The sequence below is a fragment of the Podarcis tiliguerta genome (assembly GCF_965153285.1).
Source record: "Podarcis tiliguerta genome assembly, chromosome: 5".
Taxonomy (NCBI): Eukaryota; Metazoa; Chordata; class Lepidosauria; order Squamata; family Lacertidae; genus Podarcis; species Podarcis tiliguerta.
The window spans coordinates 25,667,396-25,694,385 of record NC_139538.1 but is presented as its reverse complement, the minus strand read 5'-3'; the positions used below and the strand labels follow the sequence as shown (position 1 = coordinate 25,694,385).

Genomic DNA, 26,990 nt, shown 5'->3' with positions numbered 1-26,990 from the left:
TTCACAGTTAGGGAAACATTGGGAAAGTAGAATAAACTGTCATGCTTGAAACATACAAAGCATTTGCCTCTTAGACCATAAACCTTTTATGGTACCTGTAACCAAGACCACAATGTATGATCGAAGGACTATGATATTTTAATAGGTCACAAGGCATGCAGGTCTGGTGTACATCCTACCTGTATGGATGTTTTAATTGGGTTTAAAACTATCTTCTGTCATACTGGAGATGATTTACAAATTCACAAACAGCAGCTACTGTCAGCCCATACTAAGCTGTCTGAACAAATGGACCTTTATTTACAGTAGCTGTATTAGGTTGTTTGGTTTTGGCAAACACTTCAGGAATCAGTCAAGTTTATTTTCAGGTCCTATAGAGAGATATTAAGGTTTAAATAAGTATATAATGTTGGCCTATATGCAGCAAGAATTTATAGCAATGGCACAGCTGACAGAGAGAGAGAGAGAGAGAGAGAGAGAGAGAGAGAGAGAACCATCTGGGAATCTCGTACTATGAATGTTTTATGTAATAGTTTTATCTAAATCAGAAGGAATTAAATAACACATTCTAAGCTGAAAATCTTGTAATATTTTCAAAAGCCTGGATTTATGAACAGGGAAAGACTGAGCTCTGTTGTTGTTGCCTAGCAGATAAGAGAAAGATCTCCTGTGTTTCCGACATTGTTTTAAACCTCAGTGCGCTTAAGATTCCACCTAAACATTAGGAAGAACTTCCTGACAGTAAGAGCTGTTCGACAGTGGAATTTGCTGCCAAGGAGTGTGGTGGAGTCTCCTTCTTCGGAGGTCTTTAAGCAGAGGCTTGACAACCATATGTCAGGAGTGCTCTGATGGTGTTTCCTGCTTGGCAGGGGGTTGGACTCGATGGCCCTTGTGCTCTCTTCCAACTCTATGATTCTATGATTCTAAGTCCTCCCCACCTCCCCAAAAAAGAAGCAATATGTCCTTCAAAATAAGGGAAACACAAAGTTACTCATGAGGTATGCTTTCTTCATAATCTTCTGCTATAGTGGCGTTTGTCCATCTGTTTTCTATGCATTTGGATGCCTATTAGCATAAAACTTGGCATGACAGTTCCTGAGATGGAGGAACTGGTTTGGATACCATTGGACATCATTTTGAATCGAGATGGTGGACCAAAACATTCCAAACTGCACTAGTTAGGACACTTCTGTAGATACCATCACTGTGGTTGGTATGACTGATTAAGAGAAGTAGCTTTTGCTCTCTGTTTGGAAACCATCAAATGCCATTTCGATTCAAGTTGGTGAACTGTCACTGCCCTGAATTGGACAACTTTCAATATTATGGTCACTCAATTTGGCAGGATGATCCCTGAGGTGATGGTTTTGGATACCATCAGACACTATTCTGAATCAAGAGGATGGGCCGCTAAACCTTTCAAAACTGAAATGATTGGACCAAATTTGACAGGAAACTAGTAGGGCCATGCCCAAGATTTGGCCAAAGCTTGAATCACAAACTGAAGCAGATTCAGGCTTCTACCAGGTTGGGTCACAACAGCCCCAGGTCACCCCAAGTTGGGCTGCCTGGAGTGATCCAGAGCTGTCAAGGAGTGGGGTGTTAGGTGAGAAGGCAGAAAGGCAGGCAGCCTCGACAAAGAGCACCACGGAGCTGTTTCTTTTTTAAAACAAAAATTTATTTAGTTTTTCAGATTTTAAAAAAATTACAATTATCAAACAGCCAACATAAAAAGAGAATTCCAAAGAGTTGTTTCAAGGGGACTCTCAAACAGTCCCACACTGTGTTTTGGTAGTGTACAATCCATATGTATTTGCCCTGTCGTTTCTTAGGAAATACTGTGTCTTGATTCATTTCCCCTTAAGCCAGTTTAATCCATATTGAGAAAAAGAACAAGCTGGTTGTGTTTTAAGCCAGTTTTGCACACACAGTCCTACACTGAGTGCACAGTCATAGCACTACTAAGCTTCATTGTCAATTATGTTATTTAGTGATTTGGTAGGTTAGATAACTGTGTTACCATTGACATGCTCAATGTGGCTTCCCCAAAATACACAACTGAACAAAACAGTTGCACAACAATACAGCATGAAATAATGCAGTACAAAATCATAGCAAACATCTTTCTTTTTGTTACACTTGCAGCATAAAATATAAAAAAGGCAGACATTAGGACCATCATATAGAATACAATCCTTAAAAGGCACTCGGAGAGCAGTAATTTGGTCACTTTCTAGGCTTTTCGACTGCAGCAGTGAATAAAGGGTTGGATTTCTGCTGCTTTGCTACTAAGCCTGTTGGTGATCTGGAAAGGATGTGCAGTACTGTAACTATTATTTATAATTAATACTTCTATTTATACAGTGATTTATTAGCTGAATCAAAATAGTATTTTAAAGCAGTGCAATTTTTTTGGCAATATTTTGAGTTACCTAGAGGGAATATTATAGCTTCTAGGGTATGAAGAATACAGCGGTAGTTGCAAATTACCAAAATAAGCTACTATGGCAACCCAGTCAGATTGGCTTGGTATAAATGATTTTAAAAAGTATTATTACTACTACTACTTTAAATGCAAAACAAAAATAAAAAGTAGAATCCCTTTTACAAGTTGGATTGGTAACTTGTTTTAGTAAACAGTTATGGGAGCACACAATTTCGGATATTCACACTCATATTTCCATTTTCACATTGCAAAATTGGCCTGAACTAACGACAATGTCTCCCATGATGCATCCCTGCATGATGATGCATCCCATGATGCATCCCTGCATGATGATGTATCCCATGATGCACCCCAGCACGATGGTGTGCTCCATGATGCACCCCAGAACGACGTTGACGGTTTCTGTTTCCCGCACGTTCAAAAAACATGAAATCCTAAGTAGTAGAAAAAAGAACTATTAATTATATGAACTCTGGACTCAAATCCATAATTTACTTTATATTTTACAACAGCTATCACACAATTATTTAAATGGAACTACTGGAGAAAACATGACAAGCAAGAATAAGGAACATACAACCCTCTAGATGTGTCTGAGCTACAGCTCCCAGGACCCCCAGCCAGAAGATCTCATGCTTGAGGACAATGGGCGTTCTAGTTCAACAACATCTGCAAAGTCACACCTTTTCGATTTCTGCACTAAAGTATGGCTCACTGAACCCACCGCGGTGGAACGTGTGTGCAAGACTTGGGCACATGCAACAATATGTCCAGCTTGTTTTCATTCTGCTTTAAATTCAAGGACTTGCATCCAGTAGCAGCACATGTCCCTAGGTCTGGTCCCTTTGTATCTTGAATGCAACTCCACGAGGCCGTAAGCAATTTATCATTTGAGGGTTGAGGAAATGTTTCCATGCTTGGAAGTTTGTACTTTGGGGGTGGATGCTTCTTCACTGTTCCTTTTATATCAAAAATGCTAAGTCAGGGGTAGGTCAGTCAGTACAGCATCAGACTCTTCATCTCAGGGTTGTGGGTTCAAGCACCGCTTTGGGCAAAAGATTCCTGCATTGTAGCATGTTAGATAATCCTCCTGGTCCCTTCCAACTCTGCAGTGCTATGATTCTATGATACTAGGCCGAGCATCAAAAAAATAAATAATTCAAATGCAAACTGAAAATTGTACAATGCACATAATCCTGTGCAAATTTGCATTGGGTCCTTTTCTTTTTAAAATTCTGGATTGTTTTGTTAACACACATCACTAGGCATGACGGCCCATCTTTTCTGGCACTCCAGTTACAGTAGTGACCGTTCAGTACTCATCAGAAATAATGCCTCAGAGTGACATCATGCGGCTGCGATGGCTACTGAAAACCACAGGGTGGCAGAGGACTTGAATCCTGCTTGCTGGTTTCCCACAGGCATCCGGGTTGGCCAGTGTGAGAACAGGACTGTGGACTTGATGGGTCATTAGTAGGCTGTTCTTACGCTCTCAACACAGTCATAAAATCTACACCCCCATCATTCAGCTCCGAGGGCCTTCTGGCGGTTCCCTCACTGCGAGAAGTGAGGTTGCCACGGAACCAGGCAGAGGGCCTTCTGGGTAGTGGCACCCGTCCTGTAGAACACCCTCTCATCAGATGTCAAGGAAATATGCAACTATAATAATAATAATAATAATAAATTTTATTTATACCCCGCCCTCCCCAGCCAAAGCTGGGCTCAGGGCGGCTAACAACAATCAAAATAATCCAACATTCTAAAAACCTTTCATTATATCTGAGTTTTAGAAGACATCTGAAGGCAGCCCTGTTTAGGGAAGTTTTTAATGTTTGATGATTTATCATGTTTTTAATATTCTGTTGGGATTTTTAAAAATATCATTACTACTACTAATTTAAAGGGAAAACAAATTTAAAAACTAAAATCCCTTTTACAAGTTGGATTCGTAACTTGTTTTAGTAAAGTTATGGGAGAACACAATTTTGGATATTCACACTCATTGCAAAATTGGCCTGAACTAACGTCGATGTATCCCATGATGCACCCCAGCACGATGATGTATCAGTCATCACGGTTTCTTTTTCCCGTACGTTCGAAAAACATGAAATCCTAAGTAGTAGAAAAAAGAACTATCAATTACATGAACTCTGGAATCAAATCCATAATTTATTTTATATTTTACAACAGCACATGTCCCTAGGTCTGGTTCCTTTGTATCTTGAATGCAACTCCATGAGGCTGTAAGCAATTTATTGTTTGAGGGTTGAGGAAATGTTTCCATGCTTGGAAGTTCGTACTTTGTGGGTGGATGCTTCTTCACTGCTAAGTCAGGAGTAGCTCAGTCGGGACAGCATGGGACCTGATGGGTCATTGGTGGGCTGCTCTTAAGCTCTCAACACAGTTATAAAATCCATTAATCATGCAAAAAGAATAAATAATCTAGCAACATAACTATGGTTCTGCCACAGCTGCAGTGGCTGAGCCCAGTTCAAAGTAGTGACCTAGAAAGCCCTATGTGGCTTGAGGCCCAAATACATGAAAACAGCATCTCTCCCAGCATGAAGCTACCTGGACGCTACATTCATCCCCCCAAGGCCTCTTTTCCAGCTATGGAAGGCTCTGCACAATGAGGGTGGCCTCAACATATTTTCAATGCCAGGTTACTACTTACCTTAGGCATTTGTTGAATTCTGATGGGTTAGCATAACCCATAGAGGTTTTTATAATAAGAAGCAGTTTATAAATTCTTTAGGAGTAAGTAAAAAACTAAACTAAAATATACAGCTGGAGTTTTCAAAGTTGCTTTTGCGGTTGCTGCTTTGTGAAGTGTCTTGGTAATTGGTATGCTTTTAACTCTATATTTTTGCATTGCCTGGAACTGTATTAAGGGACAAATAAATAAAACAATCATAGTAATGCTACTCTGCTTTCTTTCCACATATATCTACAGCTCTGGATTCAATGCATGTTTTGACCAGTTATCTTCCAGTAATAGCAGCTGGCAATGTGACCTCGTGTACAGCTTAAGCTACCTCAGAATAAGCAATGAATTTTGCTGCTACGACTGAGCTGCAATTCCTTCCACATGAAGCGTGCTTGCAAGAAGCCACCTTCTTCCTCACATCATTATCCCATTAGTACCAGCCTCTCTGTCTTCTGTCAGAAATAGATTACCATTTAGTTCATGCCCTTGGTATAATATCCAAGGAATTGGCAGGTATGGAGATCCAAGAAGCGCAGTTATGAATAAGTATGGATTGCAAAGAATTCTAGAGCAAAGAAGCTTTCTTTTACTTGTCAGAGCAAACCATCCAAAGCAACTGAATTTTGATGACTGAAAGAATCCTTTCTGCCATTTGTATTGTTGGAGAAGAAAATGTTCTGGACAGAAATTTTAGGAGTTGAAACCACTGTAGCTGGGAGAAATACTTGTGGGTGGTTCTCTACCCTTGAGAATCATGAAACTTTGCAATAATAGTCTGCCTGCCTGCACTTCATAAATGCCCTTGTCACTTTCTCCTTAAGATTTCAATTTTTAGTATACAGTGGTACCTCGGGTTAAGAACTTACTTCGTTCCAGAGGTTGGTTCTTAACCTGGAACTGTTCTTAACCTGAGGTGCCACTTTAGCTAATGGGGCCTCCCACTGCCGCCGCCGCCGCGCAATTTCTGTTCTCATCCTGAAACTAAGTTCTTAACCCAAGGTACTATTTCTGGGTTAGTGGAGTCTGTAACCTGAAGCTTATGTAACTTGAAGCATCTGTAACCCGAGGTACCACTGTACACTTGAAGAATTGTTGCTGGCTAAAGAAAATATGGCCTGGCCTCAAAGGTAAGAAGAATGAAAAACTTGATATTGTTGAAATCATCTGACGAAAAGGTTGTAGATGTATAGGCCCACTGTCTCAGCAACATCCAAGCGGAAATGGAATGTCTATATTATCCATTTTCTCAACTACTTTGTGATGGCCTGGGATTTGGACTCGGAGGCTGAACCTGAGGGATCCCAGCCTGCACAGGAGACCCCGCCTCCAGAACCAGCTGAGCCGGGGCTGGGGCCTGAGCCTGAAGGGTCCTCACCTGTGCTGGATCCTCAGGTGCAGGCATCAGCTGAGTCTGCTCTGGCTCCTGAGGTGATGGAGGACCCATTGCCTGCAGGTGCTCCAGTCTCAGCCCTGTCAGAGGAGGCTGAGGTTGCCTCTGGGTCCAATAACCCTCCAGCCTCTCCTGAGCTGCAGAGGCTCAGGGCAGAGAGGCGGAGGGAACTAAGTTCCCACAGGAGGATTGCTCGCCTCCAGGCCAGGAGAGGCGAGTCACCTGTGGACTGGGGCCGCCCTATGCCTTAGGGCAGATAAAAGCCAGCCAGCCCCAGTCCCAAGTTGCGGGAGCAACATTGTTGGTAGCCAGTTCCTGCCTGCACCTGTCCTGCCAGATCTCCTGACCTCACTCGACTCCCTGCCTTGGACCCAGCTTCAGCTTTGACGGACTGCTCCCATACTGCAACCTCGACCTCAGACTGGACTCGGATCTCGCCTCACGGTTAGCCCACGGGACCAGCACATACTTCTTCTTCAGCACACTGTCTACTTTGCCCACTTATGCTGCATTCTCCATCCATCCAATATTATCTCCTTATCTTCTCTGCTGTGAAGTACAGCACTGTTTATAAGAAAAGACTGCTGGATCAGGCCAATGACCCTTCTAGTCCAGCATCCTGTTCTCACAGCGGCGAGCCAGATGCCTGTGAGAAACCCACAATCAAGATTCAAGCACAAAAGCATTCTTCCCTCCCATGGTTTTCAGAACTGGTATTCAGAATCATTGCTGCCTCCAACTGCAGAATAGCCACCATGGCTAATAACCATCAATAGCCCTCTTCTCCATTATAAGTTTGCTTGTAAGGTTGAGTGGGACTGCAGTCTTAGACAGTAGCTTCTTCATTTTAAATGAATTAAACCATCAGTGTAAAGGAAATAATTTACTATACTCCTAACACCAAACAAACTGGATTCTTGTTTGGTATTAGGAATTTAGTAAATTATTTCCTTTATGATGACAGTTTAATTCTGTTGCACATGGGCCCTGGGCATCCAGTTGTGAGGAAGAGCAGTGTAACATTAAAACAAAGGTCCCTGTGCCAGTTCCCCTGAACCACTGCTCCAGTGCAGTGGACCTTAATATCATACTGTGGAGTCTGAGGTACAGTATAAGGCTTACCAGGAGCATGCAGGCCCCCATGGTGATTGCTTTCATTTTGATATCAAGGTCCATGGGGAACTGGACATCAAAGTTGCTTGCATCTGTGGCAGCCTCTCTTGCCATGCCTGTCCACTTCCTATTGATTGTCCCGACTGTAGAGTTCCCATCCAGTGTCTTCACCTGGTTTTTAATATGAACAGAAAAAAATATTTTATTTGCAAGGTGTTTTTTTTTGTTTTTATTTAACTACATTTATACAGTGCATTCAATAAAATACCGTATTTTTTGCTCTATAAGACTCACTTTTCCCCTCCTAAAAAGTAAGGGGAAATGTGTGTGCATCTTATGGAGCGAATGCAGGCTGCGCAACTATCCCAGAAGCCAGAACAGCAAGAGGGATTGCTGCTTTCACTGCGCAGCGATCCCTCTTGCTGTTCTGGCTTCTGAGATTCAGAATATTTTTTTTCTTGTTTTCCTCCTCCAAAAACTAGGTGTGTCTTGTGGTCTTGTAGAGCGAAAAATATGGGTAAGCACACAGTATAACATAAAGCACAAAAATAAGGCACAGTACTAATAATTAAAATTATGAAATGGCCCTAAGTATAGAGAGTTCATCATCAGACATAACCTATCAATAAATATACATCAACTTCAACATCAATTAAAAATTACACATCTTAATAACAATAAATGCTATAGTCATTTAAAAGGGTCCAGCGGATCTCCAGCTGAGCCATGAGGTTCCTGGTTCAAGCTGATCTACACTGGTGAAACTCCCTCAGCTGGAACACCCCTAGCCAGCTTGAGCTGAGCATGGCAGATCTTAAGGTGGCGTAAGCCTTGAAAGCAGGGAATTCCAGGGGTGAGACCGGGGCGGGGAAAACCTCGGGCTGGATCCTAAGCCTATTCAGCTCAAGTCACATGACCTGGTAAATTCGGCATAAGTTAAGCCAGCAAAAAATGGTATAACTCCAAACCTTTGTTAAAGGATTGTTTTCCCTCTGCCAGGATTAGGTTTGGTTTTAGCCAGCAGGAACCCTGCTCCCTAATGGAGTTTGGAACCAGTGTACCTTACGCTGGCTTAATTTAAGTTGGCATACTTCACATTAGCTTCCCATACTTAGGATTAATCCCACCCCCATCTGTCCCCTTTCAGTTTCTCTGCCAGCATATCACAGGCATAAGCCTGTAGTTTAGTGGAAGAGCTTTTGCTTTGCAGATTCACTCCCCAGCATTTACAGGTAAGTCAGCAGATTGAGGCTGAATCTCAACAAGGCAGAAGTATTGTTTCTGGGTGACAGGGGGTGAGCAGGTGTGGAGACTCCCTGGTCCTGAATGGGGTAACTGTCCCACTAAAGAACCAGGTGTGCAGCCTTGGGATCACACGTCAATTCTGCGTCCAAGCCGTCTGTCTACCAGCTCCACTGGCACGTAAGCTGAGACCCTGCCTGCCTGAGCACTGTCTCACTGAGGTGGTACATACTCTGGTTTACTCTTTTTTGGACTACTGCAATGCGCTCTACATGGGGCTACCTTTGAAGGTGACTCGGAAACTACAACTAATCCAGAATGCAGCAGCTAGACTGGTGACTGGGAGCAGCCGCTGGGACCATTTAACACTGGCCCTAAAGGATCTTCACTGGCTCCCAGTATGTTTCTGAGCACTATTCAAAGTGTTGGTGCTGAGATTTAAAGCCCTAAATGGCCTTGGCCTTGTATACCTGAAGGAGCATCTCTACCCCCATCATTCAGCCCAGACAGAGATCCAGCTCTGAGAGGCTTTGGGCAGTTCCCTTATTGCAAGAACTGAAGCTACAGGGAACCAGGCAGAGGACCTTCTCAGTAGTGGCACTCAGGAAGCTTGTAATATCTGATGTTTCATTGTATTTTTATATTCTGTTGGAAGCCGCCCAGTGTGGCTGGGGCAACCCAGTCAGATGGGCGGGGTACAAAAAAACTGTTGCTGTTGCTGCTGCTGGAAGAGTCTGCCTGAAACCCTGGAGAGTCAGTCGAGACGTTACTTAAGCTAAATGAACCCATGTTCCCACTCAATATAAGACAGCTTCCCTATGTTCCTGTGTACAGGTTTTTGCTCAACCTTATGTTGTGCTTGCAGGGGTTCAGCAGTCTGATGCTTCTAAGTGGCTATAGCATTTATTGTTCTTGCTTTAGGATTGCCCCCCCAAATCACATATTCCTTCCATCCACAGCCCTGCCACAACCCAGGCCTGGTGCAAGACCTGATGCAAGGTCCCCCCAACACAACACACTTGCCAGACTGGAACAAAGCAGAGTATGGGGATGCAAGGAAGGAGCCAATTCTGCACCGTACTGTGTATGTCACTATCAGCGCTTTCCCCATTCTAATACAGTTTGCCTTCCACTAAAACCTACACAGTTTGCCTTGCTATCCCACGGTGAGCAAAATTAACACAATTAATTAATTATGTGATCAGCGTCAATGCATTTCGATGGAAGGGAAATATCAAAAACAAATAGAAAATATCTGCTGTGTGCACAACGTTTGCAGACAGCAAATGCCCATCATATTTGCTTTTATGATTTCCATTCCTGACCTTGAACAAAATGCTTTGGACAGAATTATCCAACACCCCTAGCCCTGAGACGCTAACACCTGCTCCTATGAGTAAATTCAATGCCCCAATAATGAATGCAATTAGTGTTCTGATACAATATACCTCAATAACAATGATCTGGCAGGGAAACCTAGGAATTTAGCTTTTTAAGGATTGACTTACCTCGAAATGAATATCCTGGCAACAGCGGCATGGCACACATGGCCCAGTCATTTTAAGTACGCTTTCTCTGGCCTCGTTTTGGAGAACAAATTTCGGGAGAAAGGGATGCCACTTCTGTTTAACATAACCAATGACTGTGCCTAGTGGGGCCTGAACTTCAAGCTTCAAAGGAAAAACAGCACAGTAAGAACAGGACCTTGCACTTTTGTCTAGTGCAGAAATACACAAATAAGAATTTTCAGGTTTATAATACAAGCTGGAGTATGCCCAGGTTGAAAATACATGGGGAAAATAGGTTAACCAAAGGTATAGTGTGTCCTCACATACATGGCATGTATTTTCTTGAGGAAAGAGATGTGAAGGTATATGCTGGCATAAATGGGTATTTGCAAAGACATAAACCTGAAGAGGTCTAAAATAAACAGACACACTCTTGCTAATGGTAGAGAGAGATCCACTTAAATTTGTCACTGTGGCTTCAGAAAAAGAACGGTCCCTGTCCCTACTATAATGGAAAGTTTCATAATTCTAATGAATTGAATCTCTGTAATTAAAAATATGGACTGAAATGATGGGAGCCACCTGAAAAGAGCCACAAAGAAATATTGAGAATTAATAAGTAGGTATCCCTAAAGACGCAGGTGGCGCTGTGGGTTAAACCACAGAGCCTAGGACTTGCTGATCAGAAGGTCGGCGGTTCAAATCCCCGTGACAGGGTAAGCTCCCGTTGCTCGGTCCCTGCTCCTGCCAACCTAGCAGTTCGAAAGCACGTCAAACTGCAAGTAGATAAATAGGTACTGCTCTGGCAGGAAGGTAAACGGTGTTTCTGTGCGCTGCTCTGGTTTGCCAGAAGTGGCTTAGTCATGCTGGCCACATGACCCGGAAGCTGTACGCCAGCTCCCTCGGCCAATAAAGCGAGATGAGTGCTGCAACACCAGAGTCGGCCACGACTGGACCTAATGGTCAGGGGTCCCTTTACCTTTACCTATCCCTAAAGAGTATCATCTTGAAAGTTGGAAAGACTAATTTGAGGAAGAAAATCAGAAGATGGGCTCCTAGGAAAAGTGCAAGTTTACCTCTTGCAAGCAGCAAATACAAGGGCAGCAGCAAATGGAACACTGGAAATCTCTTGTCAGCTGCATGATTGGCTGGCTTGCACTGTCATAGAACTTAATGGTGAAGGGGCGTATTGACCCATAACAATTCAGGGTGTAGTCGTCATTTTCCTCAGCTGCAAAATACACCATCTGCCCCACAGAGTTTTTGACTTCATATCTGTTGCAAGTTTCAAGGCCACTTATCACTGAAAAGGAAGCAACATCAGTTTGAGTGCTTACGTAGTTGATCCAAACGCTTGTCATGAACATTATGAACAAAAATTGGAGCCATCAACTTTAGCCTCAAATCTAAAGTACTAAAGCCTTAGATTGGGGGTCAGCAAACTTTTCAGCAGGGGGCCAGTTCACTGTCCCTCAGACCTTTGGGTGGCGGACTATACAGGTATTTTGGGGGGGGAAATGAACGAATTCCTATGCCCCACAAATTACTCAGAGACGCATTTTAAATAAAAGGACACATTCTACTCATGTAAAAACATGCTGATTCCCAGACCGTCTGCGGGCTAGATTTAGAAGGCGATTGGGCCGTATCTGGCCCCCGGGCCTTAGTTTGCCTACCCATGCCTTAGAAGAATATTCAGCTTCTTGCCTGTCTAGTAAAATAAGACAACATGTAGGTATTACGCTGCCTTATTGTCTGTCCAAACACTGAACCAGTTGAGCAAGCAGCAAAGAGAGGCTGCCGGGCCTCACTACAGGTAACGTTAAGGACATGATTAGCAACATGTATTTGTAAATGTTAATATACTAGGTTCAGAGGGGATGGTTAAAGATTTCAGCAGGAGGAGATGTTTAAACCTGCCTCTCCAGTTGCAGTTTCCACAAAATCTAACACCTTCATGGGCAGTAATTAGCACTGGAGGAACGTTCCTCTTGGTTCCAATGAGAACTTTTCCCCCTAATGTTAACTGCTGCAGGGTGGGGCATGATTTCAAATGAAATGGGCCTAGAGAAAAGATGAAGCCTCCACTCCACTCATGTCTAGGTAACAACCTGGTCCTTAATATTTTTAAGGTACAATGTGATTGCTCATCATGTCATTAACATTACATGCAGTCATGTTTCAGGATGTGAAAATCATTTTGTACAAATAAGGGAAGAAAAGGAAAAGAATGCTCTCACTTGGATTCTTAGTCTTTTTTGCACAACACATTTTTTTTTTTTTTACTACTACTATTTATTATTATTTTTGATCTTTGGGTCAGCTGGCTAATTTGCTTTTACAAAAGTGCTGTTTCACCCCATCCCATTTTGGCTGTTTTCCCCCCAATTTGTTTTATTCTGAGTTGTTGTTTATCACACACCACCTCTAATATAGGGAAGGTGGCTAACGCATAGCTTTAGTAATAGATATATGTTAATTTGCCACCCATGAGAACATCCTGGATTTTAAAAAAGCACAGCCATCAATTTGAAAGTCACTCTCAATTCTGAATTAGAATTTAAGTAAGATAGCAAGATCATACTTTCCATGAGCTCAATCTGCTGTTGAATTGATAGGTGATCAAGCTGTTGCAAAGATAAAAGGCAAAAGACAAGAGCATACATGTTAAAACAGAAATGCATTACAAAACGATTACATAGGTGCAATTATTTTAATGTAACATTGTACGTTTTTGGTAATATTTATGGTCATTTACACTGCCACCATTTTCGTTTTCTGCACACTTGCTTAGAGGTGCTTATATCCACTGTTGATATTCATCTGTCTCAAGAGACAATAGAGTGTGCCTCCAGGGGTGAGGCCAAACTTCTGCATTAGCCAGCTCCTCCTCAATGAGGAAGGCAAAGCAATGCAGCTCCTTTTGAATGGTATGAAAGGGCAGGAAACGGCTAATTGTTCTTTTTATCATTTATTTTATTTTTATTGCGATGGTGGGTGTCTGCGGAGAGTGGTGGAGGGAGATGGTAGGCAGCTATCCATCTACTCAAATCAAGAGAATGTGATTTTGAAAGTTTGGGTGGTAAGAAAAGAAAAGGAAAGGAAAGGAAAGGAAAAACCACAGCTGGTTCTTGTGCATGGCTTCCCAATTATGATTGCCAGGATCAAGGCAGGGTTCACCATGGCAACTGTGGTGACCATATTTGTGGAGACTGCTGTGCTTGGTAAATGATGAGACATAGGGATAAATGGAGGGAGATACCTGGCTTAAATATTCCAATCCTGGAGGGCATTTTGGAATTGCAGGAGGTGGCGGCATCCAAATCACAGGCGCATTAGGCTGATACTGAACCGGGACAGAAGTGTAAGTTGCTGGCAGACCTAGGAAATTTGAAGAAAGTTATCCGGGAGTGTTTTGAAAGATCAAAACCTAATTAAAACATTATTTTAACCTCTAGAATTCTTGAAGACCCTAAAGCTGCAATCCTAACTCCCATTTACCTGGGAGGAAGATCCACTGAATTCAATAGGACTTGGTTCCAAGTCGACATGGCTAGGGTTGCACTGCAAATCAGAAACAACTGAAAGCAAACTGAGCAGCTTCAGAAGAGTTCGTGGTTGTACTGTATGTTTCAACAACAACCTTTCACCCATCAGTAAGAGCCCATAAGGGCATTCAATAAGGTGGAAGGGTCACTTTCAGTTTCCATACACTCTATGCCTCCGAACTACAGCCTTGCTGTATTATATTTGATCATGGATTCCTTTCATTGTGGCAAATCATTTTGGATAATTTCACAAATGTGATTTATAACTACTGAAAATAAATTCAATGTTAATTCTTCATCATGTTCCAATTTAATTCTGCAAGAATCTCAGTCAAGATCGCAAGACTTTCTTTTTTCCTTTTTTTAAGTCGGCTGTGTTACAGGAAAGAAAATGCATTTCAAATACAAGATTTTCACAAATGCAAGGTTTCACAAACTTGTCATCAATGGCTGAAAAATCCACTAGAGGGCGCACAGAGTATTCATCATACACACAGGGGTGTAAAATGAAAAATCAAAACACTGTACACTACTTTATACAATCGATTTCCACCACCTCATTGTTGATAGATGTGTTGGAGGCCTGTAAGGGATAAGGGGACAATGCGCTCTCCAGTTTCAATTCACCTAAATTCCACACTGAGAGCCAGTGTGGTGTAGTGGTTAAGAGCGGTAGTCTTGTAATCTGGGTAACTGGGTTCGAGTCTCCACTCCTCCACATGCAGCTGCTGGGTGACCTTGGGCCAGTCACACTTCTTTGAAGTCTCTCAGCCCCACTCACCTCACAGAGTGTTTGTTGTGGGGGAGGAAGGGAAAGGAGAATGTTAGCTGCTTTGAGACTCCTTAAAGGGAGTGAAAGGCGGGATATCAAATCCAAATGCTTCTTCTTCTTCTTCTTCTTCTTCAGTTCGAAACATAATTTAACTTCAAGCAAAATCACACCTGTTTCTTTGCCGCCCACTTCTCCCTGCTCACATTGGGAGGAAGCAAGCTATGATGTGCAAGCCAAGAACAAACTTTGGCTACGAGTTGTGCTTTGTTAGTGGCAAAACAAACCACAATCCCTGCTACGGACACAACACTAAACCAAGGTTCATGGTCTGTTTCTCCCAGCGGTGACACTTCCATCATCCACAGTGGGTGTGAGTTCACTCTCACACAATAAACCATGGCTTTTGGCTTACTGTGCGATGTGTTGATGCAACAACTCAGGTTTTATGCTGTGAGCCTTACCATTGTACTACAAAATTCTGAACAGATAACAGCAACTGAGTCGTGATTAAGGATAGCAAACAGACTTTCAAATCCCCAGGAAGCCAGGAAGCTTAGCCTAACTTGTTGGTTTTATTGGGGGGGGGGGGAATATGGGCAGGAGGTGGATCTTGGAGGAAAGGCAGGATATAAATGTAATAAATGAAGATTTAAATGAATAGTCATACAGCCACATTCTGAATATTTCACCTATCTAAACATCATTTTGTAAGCAAACTAAGAAAGCCTGCATAGACCCAACTGCTTACCTGGGACTGCGGGTCCAGGCACATTCGGAGGATATCCATATTGGGCTTGGCCAGGTGGATAACCTGGGCCTGGATATTGTGGAGGTGGTGGGGTAGGCTCAGATTCCTTTGCTGGAAGAAGAGAAAGACAGTCAGGTGTATGGTACGTTACACTTGTGCCCTGCATCTCCACTATCCATACCTAAACACTGTGCATGTGAAACATTATGAAGCCTGTTAATGCTTTTGGGGCTGGGTTATTGGTTTGTTTTCGTTTTAATTATGCATTTTGTGTTTTGTATTGTGTATTTTTTTATGTGAAGTGCCCTGAGATCTGTGGAGGAAGGGCGGCATACAAATTTCATAAATAAAAATAAAAAAAAATACATGAGAGAGGTGAGGACAAAAGATTATGGATCAAAATTCAATTGCCAATCGCTGGGGATCCTTACACCCCTATTTTAGCCTTTTTAGAAATGCTAGTTTGTTGCAATATTTATATTAAAATGTGTTAGGTTTACCATTTCTAAAATTTTTATAAATGTTTATAAACATTTTATAAAATTATTTCTTTAAAATATTAATAAACACATTGCCATTTTAATTTGGAAGTCAGCTGGTTGTAGAGAGAGAGAGAAACGTAGGCTGTGAGGTGCAAAACACCAAAAGTTGTCAACCTGCAACTTCTGAGTTTCATTTCCTTTGACCTCAATGCCACTGGGTGCCTGGAGGCAGTTGGAGGATGGATGGCGGCTAATGGATTGAGATTGAATCCTGACAAGACAGAAGTACTGTTCTTGGGGGACAGGGGGCAGGCAGGTGTGGAGGACTCCCTGATCCTGAATGGGGTAACTGTGCCCCTGAAGGACCAGGTGCGCAGCCTGGGAGTCATTCTGGACTCACAGCTGTCCACGGAGGCACAGGTCAATTCTGTGTCCAGGGCAGCTGTCTAACAGCTCCATCTGGTACGCAGGCTAAGACCCTACCTGCCCGCAGACTGTCTTGCCATAGCGGTGCATGCTCTAGTTATCTCCCGCTTGGACTACTGCAATGTGGTCTACGTAGGGCTACCTTTGAAGGTGACCCGGAAACTACAACTAATCCAGAATGCGGCAGCTAAACTGGTGAATGGGAGCAGCCGCCGAGACCACAAATAAAGATCTACACTGGCTTCCAGTACGTTTCTGAGCACAATTCAAAGTGTTGGTGCTGACCTTTAAAGCCCTAAACAGCCTTGGCCCAGTATACCGAAAAGAGCATCTCCACACCCATTGTTCAACCTGGACAATGAAGCCCAGCTCTGAGAGCCTTCTGGCAGTTGCCTCACTGTGAGAAGCGAAGTTACAGGGAACCAGGCCGAGGGCCTTCTTGGTAGTGGAGCCCACCCTGTGGAACACCTTCCCATCAGATGTCAAAGAAATAAACAACTATCTGACTTTTAGAAGACATCTGAAGGCAGGGAAGTTTATAATGACTGAACATTTTAATGTATTTTTAATCTTTTGTTGAAAGCCGTCCAGTGGCTGGGGAAGCCCAGGCAGATGGGCGGATTATAAATATTATTATTATTATTATTATTATCACCACCGGGTTCATCAGTCAGTGCAGACTTTTCAGCACCGGATTTATATGCTGCCAATACATAGACTGTCCCACCAACAGCCTATCTGCAGCATTTTCAATCAGCTTCAGCTTCTGATTTTCCTAATATAATGCATTTTTGTATGGTTTTTGCCCCTAAATATTAATATTTAAACGCACACTTTACTCTAGTTAATATAAATATTTTACACATTACTCGGCTGGAGAATTGTATTGCAAAATTCAGATAAATGTGAATTTCAAACGTTTGCTATATTTTGGTTTTGTATGTTATTTCAGCAAGTGAGAATTATGTAACTTTGCCTTCAAATGTAACCTGAATCAAATTTCTCTCCCAACTCTACCTAACAGAAGAGATTCCTGCTTCTGTGGCATTATTTTAAGTCTTGCTCTTAAATTGGAAACTTGAGCCCCCTCCTACATCAGACTGGAAACAAGAACAGAAGCAGAAGCAGAGAGGCATTCATGCAAGCAAAACCAAGGAATGTGCATATTCCAAGCTCAAAAGCAAATAAGTCACACACACAAACTGCTTTTTGTTGTTTTACTCACATGGCATTTCCATGATTTTGCATACAATCCTGTATGGGAAAAATATATATATATATATTTATTTTACAGTATGATCATTTCTCCCCACTTCAGTTTGCTCTTTGGGTTGATTGACAAAAACAAATGTTACATCTGATCAGCTGTTATGAAAAGATAACATAGTCCATGTTTATTTTCAAGGCACCCTTGTGGAGACAAAAAATATACAGCTATGGATGCTACAATCCTAAACACACTCACTATGAAGTAAGTCCCCTTGAACTTGCTTCTCTGAATATATATGTACTGGACTGCACTGTACAAAACTGCAGACAGAATTCCATTTTGGTTCCAGGTTTCTTGGTTCGAAATCAAAGAGAGGACCCAAATAATTACCGCCCAGTCAGTCTAACATCAATACCAGGGAAGATTCTGGAGCAGATCATTAAGCAAACAATCTGTGAGCACCTAGAAAGGAATGCTGTGATCACCAATAGTCAGCATGGATTTCTGAAAAATAAGTCATGTCAGACTAACCTGATCTCATTTTTTGACAGAATTACAAGCCTGGTAGATGAAGGGAACGCAGTGGATGTAGTCTACCTTGATTTCAGCAAGGCATTTGACAAGGTGCCCCATGATATTCTTGTAAAGAAGCTGGTAAAATGCGGTCTTGACTATGCTACCACTCAGTGGATTTGTAACTGGCTGACTGACCGGACCCAAAGGGTGCTCATCAATGGTTCCTCTTCATCCTGGAGAAGAGTGACTAGTGGGGTGCCACAGGGTTCTGTCTTGGGCCCGGTCTTATTCAACATCTTTATCAACGACTTGGATGATGGACTCAAGGGCATCCTGATCAAATTTGCAGATGACACCAAACTGGGAGGGGTGGCTAACACCCCAGAAGACAGGATCACACTTCAAAACGACCTTGACAGATTAGAGAACTGGGCCAAAACAAACAAGATGAATTTTAACAGGGAGAAATGTAAAGTATTGCACTTGGGCAAAAAAAATGAGAGGCACAAATACAAGATGGGTGACACCTGGCTTGAGAGCAGTACATGTGAAAAGGATCTAGGAGTCTTGGTTGACCACAAACTTAACATGAGCCAACAGTGTGACGCGGCAGCTAAAAAAGCCAATGCAATTCTGGGCTGCATCAATAGGAGTATAGCATCTAGATCAAGGGAAGTTATAGTGCCACTGTATTCTGCTCTGGTCAGACCTCACCTGGAGTACTGTGTCCAGTTCTGGGCACCACAGTTCAAGAAGGACACTGACAAACTAGAACGTGTACAGAGGAGGGCAACCAAAATGGTCAAAGGCCTGGAAACAATGCCTTATGAGGATCGGCTAAGGGAGCTGGGCATGTTTAGCCTGGAGAAGAGGAGGTTAAGGGGTGATATGATAGCCATGTTCAAATATATAAAAGGATGTCACATAGAGGAGGGAGAAAGGTTGTTTTCTGCTGCTCCAGAGAAGCGGACACGGAGCAATGGATCCAAACTACAAGAAAGAAGATTCCACCTAAACATTAGGAAGAACTTCCTGACAGTAAGAGCTGTTTGACAGTGGAATTTGCTGCCAAGGAGTGTGGTGGAGTCTCCTTCTTTGGAGGTCTTTAAGCAGAGGCTTGACAACCATATGTCAGGAGTGCTCTGATGGTGTTTCCTGCTTGGCAGGGGGTTGGACTCGATGACCCTTGTGGTCTCTTCCAACTCTATGATTCTATGATTCTAAACCCCCGGCCTGTTCCAGGGTTTGTTCAGTTGTATTTGCACTGCCATTCGCCGACCTCCTCTGCAATGTTATCAACTATGCAACTCCTTCAAGAGCATGAATATAATCTTTCAGTTGAAGTCACAATACATCAGGGGCTTTCTAATCTTACCAATGCACACACAGTATTTCTCAAAATGAGGGGGAGTTAGAACATGTTTTGGAAATCCTACAGCACAACAGAAATTTCTTCTGTGCAACCGCTGTTTGCAGTGTTAAAGTTCTTTTACGCAATAGGCCACTCAGAAGGGTTATTCTAACACATACTCAAGATGTATGGAGCAGGAATGAAGAATCTGTAGCTTCTGGATATTGTTGGACTCCAACTCTAATTGTCTATTGGCAATCTTGGCTGCAGCGGATGGGGTTTGGAAGTACAAGTTCCCTATGCCTGCCCTAGGGAAACCCTGCAGGAAGCCTGTGCTACAGAACCCAGCTAGTGTAGCATGTAGGGTTCTGATAATAAACTAGTTCACCTACCACCACTCTGTCTAGTCTGAAATGAGTTATTCAGTCCAACAGCCAATGGAAACACTATTCATTTCCTCAGGGGGTGACAGAGTTAAAATGAGGGGGGAAACGATTCTTGAGACAGGAATTTCCTTACTTGTGTTGAAGGATCATTTGCTAGACTGGGTGGAAAGATGGGGTGGGTAGGCAGAGTATATTGAGGGTAGATTCCCATGGTTGGAATTCTATGGCATGTTATTAGCAAATGTTCCATCAGCTTGCCAGGTGGAATGACCTCCTTCCCCTCTCCCTGTGTGCTATTCTGTGGGTTCCCCTGAGCCAATTTGGGGGGGGGGTGCATGGGGGAAGGAGATGGGAGAAGCTGCATGGCACAAGTGGAAGCCCTTATGAAGGTCTTCCTCTGATGGGGTTTGTCCTATATCAGCATTTGTCTGACAGCATTTGTCCTATATCAGCAGTGGCATGTGTGGTGGGGGCAGAGCCACCTAACAATGCCATCATCACTGTTGTTGACCTGGACAGGGTGATGGTGAGGTCAGGGCTTTATAGTTGCAGTGGCAGGAGCTTGTTGCAACCATGTGGCCCTGACCTTGTTGTTGCTCCAGTTTCACTAAGGAAAGAAGCAGAAATGCTGGTATCAAGAGGTAGCCTCACTCTGGAGTACAACTGAATATAAACAATTATAATTACAGATTGGGACCTAGTCTCTGGGCAAATGCTCTTCTCATCAATAGACACTGCAGCTTCTGTTTAATAAGATGCAGTTTGCTGGCAGAACAATGAGCCAGATTAACGTAAGGGCCACCATGTTCCACATGGGCCTGTCCAGTTATGGAGCTATGTACTGGAAAACCTTCTTCACATCCCTTTGCCTTCAAAAGTTAGATGGGTGAGGACTGAAGCGAGGCCCTCTTCAGTGGTGGTGCCATGATTTTGGAATTCACCTGGCACTGAGGGTGCCTCCAGGCAGGAGCATTCTCTCACAAACAAGTCATTGAGATCCAATATTTCTGTGTGAGCCAGGCATAGGCAAACTCAGCCCTCCAGATATTTTGGGACTACCAACTCCCATCATCCCTAGCTAACAGGACCAGTGGTCAGGGATGATGGGAATTGTAGTCCCCAAACATCTGGAGGCCTGGGTTTACCTATGCATGGCTGTGAGCAATGGGCATGCAAATATCTACACACCTTGTTTTCCAACCAAACTCATCTGCTATTGTGACCAGACCCAGAAATAAAGAGGCGATGGGTTGAAATAGGGCCACATTTTATTATTAACCAAAACTTTGAGCAAGCTCAACCTTGCCCATTTCAAGTAGCATGACAAAGCCTGGGCCTTATGGTAAGTAGGGAGGCCTTTGTGCCCCACACCCTCCCAGGGCCCCACAATTCCAGGCAGGTGTGCAGGTGAGGCTCAAGAATGTTCCAGATCTAAGCTAAGGGCCCCACAACCTACGGTATATTAGCTGGCCTCCAGAAACACCCGTCACCTTCAAAGGAGCCTAAGGGTGTTTCCACTGTTCAACCTTCAACCTTGGTTTATGGAGCCATTTGATGCCTAGCTTAAATATTTGAGTTTCTAACACTGTCTGTTCCCTTATCTAACCATAACCTTTCCCACACCTTCCCACCGATAATGTGACCCAAATAAAGCATGCAACCAAATCAACCTGTGATTTCCACCCCAAAATCACAACATCCCCTGAATACAGTATGGAGTGGGCAAAAAAAATCCCACCCAGCTTGGACAATTTGCAGCCAGACAAAAAAACACACAAAAATGCTGCTTAAACAAGACGCAGCTGGAAATCCCACACAGCCAAGGATGGTAAAGTCTATGGCATGGGTGTGGTGCAGAAGTACACCAGGCAACCTGGTTTTGCAACTTTGTAAGATGGAATCTTACAAGGTTGGGCAATATAGACCACCTGTCATTCACCCCCAGTCAGCAGTGCTTTTCAGGCAGTATATGTTTCCTCCTGTCCCATCCACCCCGCTTGTTTCATTCTGAGCATGGGCACACATGCCTTAAAAAATGATCAAAATGGCTGGGAGCATTTGATTTTTTGTAAGTTTTTTTTTAAAAAGGTTGATATACAAGTTTTCCAATATACCAACTTCCACAAAACTGCATACAAAACAAAACAAAAACTCTGTGTGTGTATGTGTGTGTGTGTGTGTGTGAGAGAGAGCTGCACCTAGGCCCACCAGCCATCCACTAAGGAGCACCTCACCAATGGAAGCAGAGCTGAGGGTGTGGTAACAGATGGCACCCTGAGAAATGTCATCGCCCACACAGGGGGGTTGGGGTAGTGGCACACAATGCACTCCAGTATGTCCACAGCTGGGTAACATACATTTTTTCCTCCCTTAATGCATTAACCATGCATTGGGCAAATCTTGATTCAATGTGGGGGAAAGTGCAGGCTGACATTTGGATGAGGACAATGTCACATTGCTGGCACACACGCCAAAACCCCATGTAGACATGGGATGTATCAAATCCACTTCAAATTGCCATGTGTACACCGCCTGGGAGAAAAGCAATAGCTGGGGGTTTTGGAGCAAAGAGCTGGGAATGAAAAGGTTAAACAGCCTCTCCTCCCTACAACTTCCAGTGCCTTTATCTGATTGCAGCAGATAAGGGGTATAGTTTCAGGGTATAATTTCAATAGGTATAGTTTCAGGAAATCTCTGTCTTCCCCCAAGTTGATGCGTTGCTTCCAGGCAACTTGTTCATGGAGCTTTCTTCTTGACTTGTTTTCATAGAGACACCAGTTAATTATACTGTATTTTAATATGGGGGGGATAGGATGGGAGATGACGTTTGATTGAGCAAATGTTACCCCACCACTTTCAGAGTGTTTCCCCGTCACTTACCACAAACAAAATGAAACATTCTTTTAAGAGAGTTTGTGCTTTTTTACAAAAGAGCTCCAAATCAGCAATGGTTGCATAGCTTAATTTGCTAGCATGGCTACAAGAACATAGAAGCTGCTTTGAAATGAGTCAGTCTATATAGCACAGTACTGTCTACACCAGTGGTGGCCAAAGTCAGTCCTCCAGCTGTTTTGGGACTACATTTCCCATCATGCCTGACCACTGGTCCTGTTAGCTAGGGGCGATGGGAGTTGTAGTCCCAAAACATCTGGAGGGCTGAGTTTGCCTAGGCCTGATCTAGGGCCCATTAGTCATCCTCTTTATTAGGAGTGGTTATCTGCCTCTCCCCACATTTACTGATAGCACAAAGGCTACATTCACATGACAGTTCATTCTACTTTCCCAATGTTTCCCTAACTATGAATTTCCACATATTGAGCTTTCACATGATGTAAAAGCCGCTTCCAGAAATATAGAGGAATACAGCACAAGTTTAGCATTCATTTCTGCATGATGTTCAAACCGAATTATTTTCTGGAAGCAAATAACACAGATATAAGTGCTAAAGTTGTGTTATATTCCACTATATTTCTGGAGGTGGTTTTCATGTCATGTAAAAAATCAAGTGGAATGTAGAAATTAACAGTTAGGGGAACATCAGGGAATGGAATAAACTGCTGTGTTGACCAGGCAGCTGATAAGGAGAGAGGGAGCAGCTGAAGCTGAAGCTCACAGAGCCAACAGGAGTTATAAAAGTGCTCAGAGTCTTTAAAGTGTTTTCCGCTTGTTAAAAATTGGCATCCGGAGGGCAATTAAGATAAGGTTTTAAAAGAATAAAAGTGAGCACCGGAGAGCGTGATTTGCCTCGGCGCCATCTTGGTCCTCCTCCGCCATTTAAAATAGTTTCCTCCTCCTTGCCTGTTAAGGATTGTAGCTAGTCCCAACACAGCTGGAGGGCCGAGTCTGACCACCACTAGTGGCGCTGTGGGTTAAACCACAGAGCCTACGACTTGCCGATCAGAAGGTTGGCAGTTCAAAGCCCCGCGATGGTGTGAGCTCCCATTGCTCAGTCCCTGCTCCTGCCAACCTAGCAGTTTGAAAGCATGTCAAAGTGCAAGTAGATAAATAGGTACTGCTCCGGCAGGAAGGTAAACGGCGTTTCCATGCACTGCTCTGGTTCGCCAGAAGCGACTTAGTCATGCTGGCCACATGACCCGGAAGCTGTACGCCGGCTCCCTCGGCCAATAAAGCGAGATGAGCGCTGCAACCCCAGAGTCGGTCACGACTGGACCTAATGGTCAGGGGTCCCTTTACCTTTACCTTAGTCTACACTGACTGCTGATGGCTCTCCAAGGTTTCAGGCAGGGTTCTCTCCCAGCCATACCTGGATATGCTGGAGATTGAACCTGAGACCTTCTGCATGCAGTGCAGATGTTCTGCAACTGAGCAACAGCCCCTCCCAAATGGAATCCCTAACTGGATCGAATCCCATTCAGAAATAACAATTATCTGGATGCATTCTTGGATTCCCACTTAGGAGCTGCTCTTGTCAGCATGCCATGGAAAAACAGGAACTGGACTCCAGGGTCTGGAAACTTTGATTCTGAAAGGGGTTGTTGACATCCAACTCCTATCATGATTAGCCAAGTAGGTGAGGCTGATGGGAGTTGTAGTCCAACAACATCAGGAGGGTCAAGGGTTAAATGACTGTGGTTTGTGATTATGTAATCCACCAATTCACATTAGTTAGTAAAGGTTTAACATTCTAATTAAATGTATGATTTTTTAAAAAAACAAAAACATCACTACCACCACCACAGCGTTATAATTCAGAATCCGCCACTTGGCATCTTGTTGTAGACAGCCAAGATTGATATCTAGGAAGGCTGGATAAGCACAGAATCGTGGAGTTGGGACACAGTGGGTCATCTAGTCCAACCCCCTGCGATGCAGGAATCAACATCTAAAACTCAACAGTTTCGCTTTTCTTGGCATGGATATACAATACAGTGGTACCTCGGGTTACAGATGCTTCGGGTTACAGACGCTTCAGGTTACAGACTCCACTAACCCAGAAACAGTACCTCGGGTGAAGAACTTTGCTTCAAGACGAGAACAGAAATCGCACGGCGGCAGCGGGAGGCCCCGTTAGCTAAAGTGGTACCTCAGGTTAAGAACAGTTTCAGGTTAAGAACTGACCTCCAGAATGGATTAAGTTCTCAACGCGAGGTACCACTGTACTAAAGGGGAAGTTTCACCGATGGTGTTGGTCAATGCCATCTATGGAAACCTGATTTCGCGTTTCCTGTTTAATTCCCCTCAGCCTGCCCTTACTTAACGGCAAAATAAAAAAAATTCCTTCCAGTAGCACCAACTTAGAGACCAACTAAGTTTGTTATTGGTATGAGCTTTCGTGTGCATGCACACTTCTTCAGATGCACACGAAAGCTCATATCAATAGCAAACTTAGTTGGTCTCTAAGATGCTAATGGAAGGAATTTTTTTATTTTGTTTTGACTACGGCAGACCAACACGGCTACCTACCTGTAACTTACTTAACGGGGCGTCGAAGGAAAGAAAGGTTGATGCCCCGCTCCCCGCGCCGCCTAACCGGGGCCCCGGGCGGAGACCTCTTTTTAACGCGCCTAGTCTGGAAGGTTGCAAACTCGAAACAAACTCACTAGGCAGCTACTAATTCGAAGTAAACACCCTTAGGGGTTGCTTTGCAACAGTCTTCACTCGCTCTCGCCTCCGGTGCCCATATTTGCTTTCTACCCCGAGGTGAAAGCCAATACCTTGCCGGTGGGTCTCTATTCGTTGCTTCTCCACGCGCCGCAGGCTCAGAATAGTCACAGACGAGGGACCCGCCCTTTAGAGACCCGCCCTTTCAATGCAGCGCAGGGGGACGAAGGAGGGGCTGGGAAGAAGAGAAAATGGAGCCGGCAGAAGGAGGGGAGAGTGAGAGTCAAAACAAGAGTGGACGGAAGGCGGAGCTGGACGCAGCCAGCGGAAGCCAAGGCTGACGCTCGCTGGCCGAGGTTGCCCTCTTGATAACGCTCCCCCGACAAAGCGCCTTTACATGCAGTTGTAGGAGCTGTCCAGTCCGTCTCCACATTAGAGGATCAGGAAATAAGCATTGCCAGGACGTCCAAAAGCTGGCTGTCGCGGCTGTCGGGGGAAAGGAACTCTGCGCATGCACAGGAGTATGCTCATTTTTATTACTCCTCACCATGTTCAAGGGCTGATCCTTGGGATCGGAAGAGAGCGTTTCGCAGCTGTACGCCTGCAAACTTTGCCCCTAAGCGAAGAGAGTCACGCTGCCAAGCGGCCGAGGAAAACGGATGTGCTTCTTCCAGAACAGCGAATGTGTTTATTAAGTACTAAGCGAAGCAAATACCTTTTCCTACAACCCAGAATGCAGAACTTTGAAATTCAGAACTACTACTGCTTTTTGTGCGGGCGTCAACAGTTGTCCAGTGCATTTTGGCGCTTGAGTTTACTGGGTTTCGCAGTGTATTCTGGCGCTGGAATGCGGAGTTTGAAATCCTGGCAACCTCCAGCTCGAGAGGCGCATGAATATTATTTGCTAGCAAGCCAAGTGGGAGAGGCATATTGGGTTCATGCCCTTAGGCTTGCCTAAAGAAACAGGACAAAAGAAGTAATTATAATTTAGCAGTTTTCATGTTATTCTATTTTATTAAAGCAACTAGAAAAAAATATAATGATGGGAAGATCTCACACAGGTGAAGGGAAGCAGTGGGGAGGAGCGGAGGGTTAGGTTGAATTTAGGAAATAAAATAATATATGGGACAGCAAAGGATATAATAGATTCTTCTAGAATAGAGATATATTGCAACCAGAATAGAAGTTCAAAAGGGGAAGTAAATGTATTTTTAGTATTTTCATTATTGTAATAGTAGTTATTATTTCTTATCGGTAGAAGGCAATGTTAATTTAGGCGTCTTCGTTTTGCTGTCTGTATAATTTTCTTAAGTCAATAAAAAGGGGGGGGGGGAGAAACAGGATGCTGGATTAGATGGCCTGGTCCAGAAAAACTCTTCTTAATGTTGCAACATAATGGTATAAACAGTGCGTGATCATGTCCAAAGCAGTGGCGTAGCGTGGGTTGTCAGCACCCGGGGCAAGGCAAGTAATTTGCGCCCCCTAACCCATGGATTTGCGCCCCCTAACCCCCAGATGTTGCGGCCGGTGCGGCCGGCCCCCCCTGCACCCCCCCACGCTACGTCACTGGTCCAAAGCAATCA

The 26,990-nt window shown here is 43.7% G+C and overlaps 1 protein-coding gene across 6 annotated transcripts; it reads right to left on the bottom strand.

Moving 5' to 3' along the window:
• Positions 1-1,656: 1,656 nt before the first annotated feature.
• On the bottom strand, positions 1,657-25,624 carry LOC310678669 (phospholipid scramblase 1-like). 6 transcript variants are annotated; one of them, XM_083442960.1, is made up of 10 exons: positions 25,521-25,624; positions 17,608-17,636; positions 15,475-15,585; positions 13,669-13,787; positions 12,991-13,033; positions 11,483-11,709; positions 10,407-10,568; positions 7,666-7,827; positions 4,472-4,558; positions 1,657-2,880 (listed from the first exon to the last, which is right to left on the bottom strand). In XM_083442960.1, exons 2-9 carry the CDS (start codon positions 17,618-17,620, stop codon positions 4,511-4,513), a joined length of 885 nt encoding a protein of 294 aa, XP_083299086.1. In that variant the 5' UTR covers positions 17,621-17,636; positions 25,521-25,624; the 3' UTR covers positions 1,657-2,880; positions 4,472-4,510. The 6 variants fall into 6 exon arrangements, with proteins under 6 accessions (XP_083299086.1, XP_083299085.1, XP_083299084.1 ...); XM_083442959.1 differs by having other exon boundaries at positions 25,266-25,566; XM_083442958.1 differs by lacking the exon at positions 4,472-4,558 and having other exon boundaries at positions 25,521-25,621.
• Between the last annotated feature and the right edge of the window lie 1,366 nt (positions 25,625-26,990).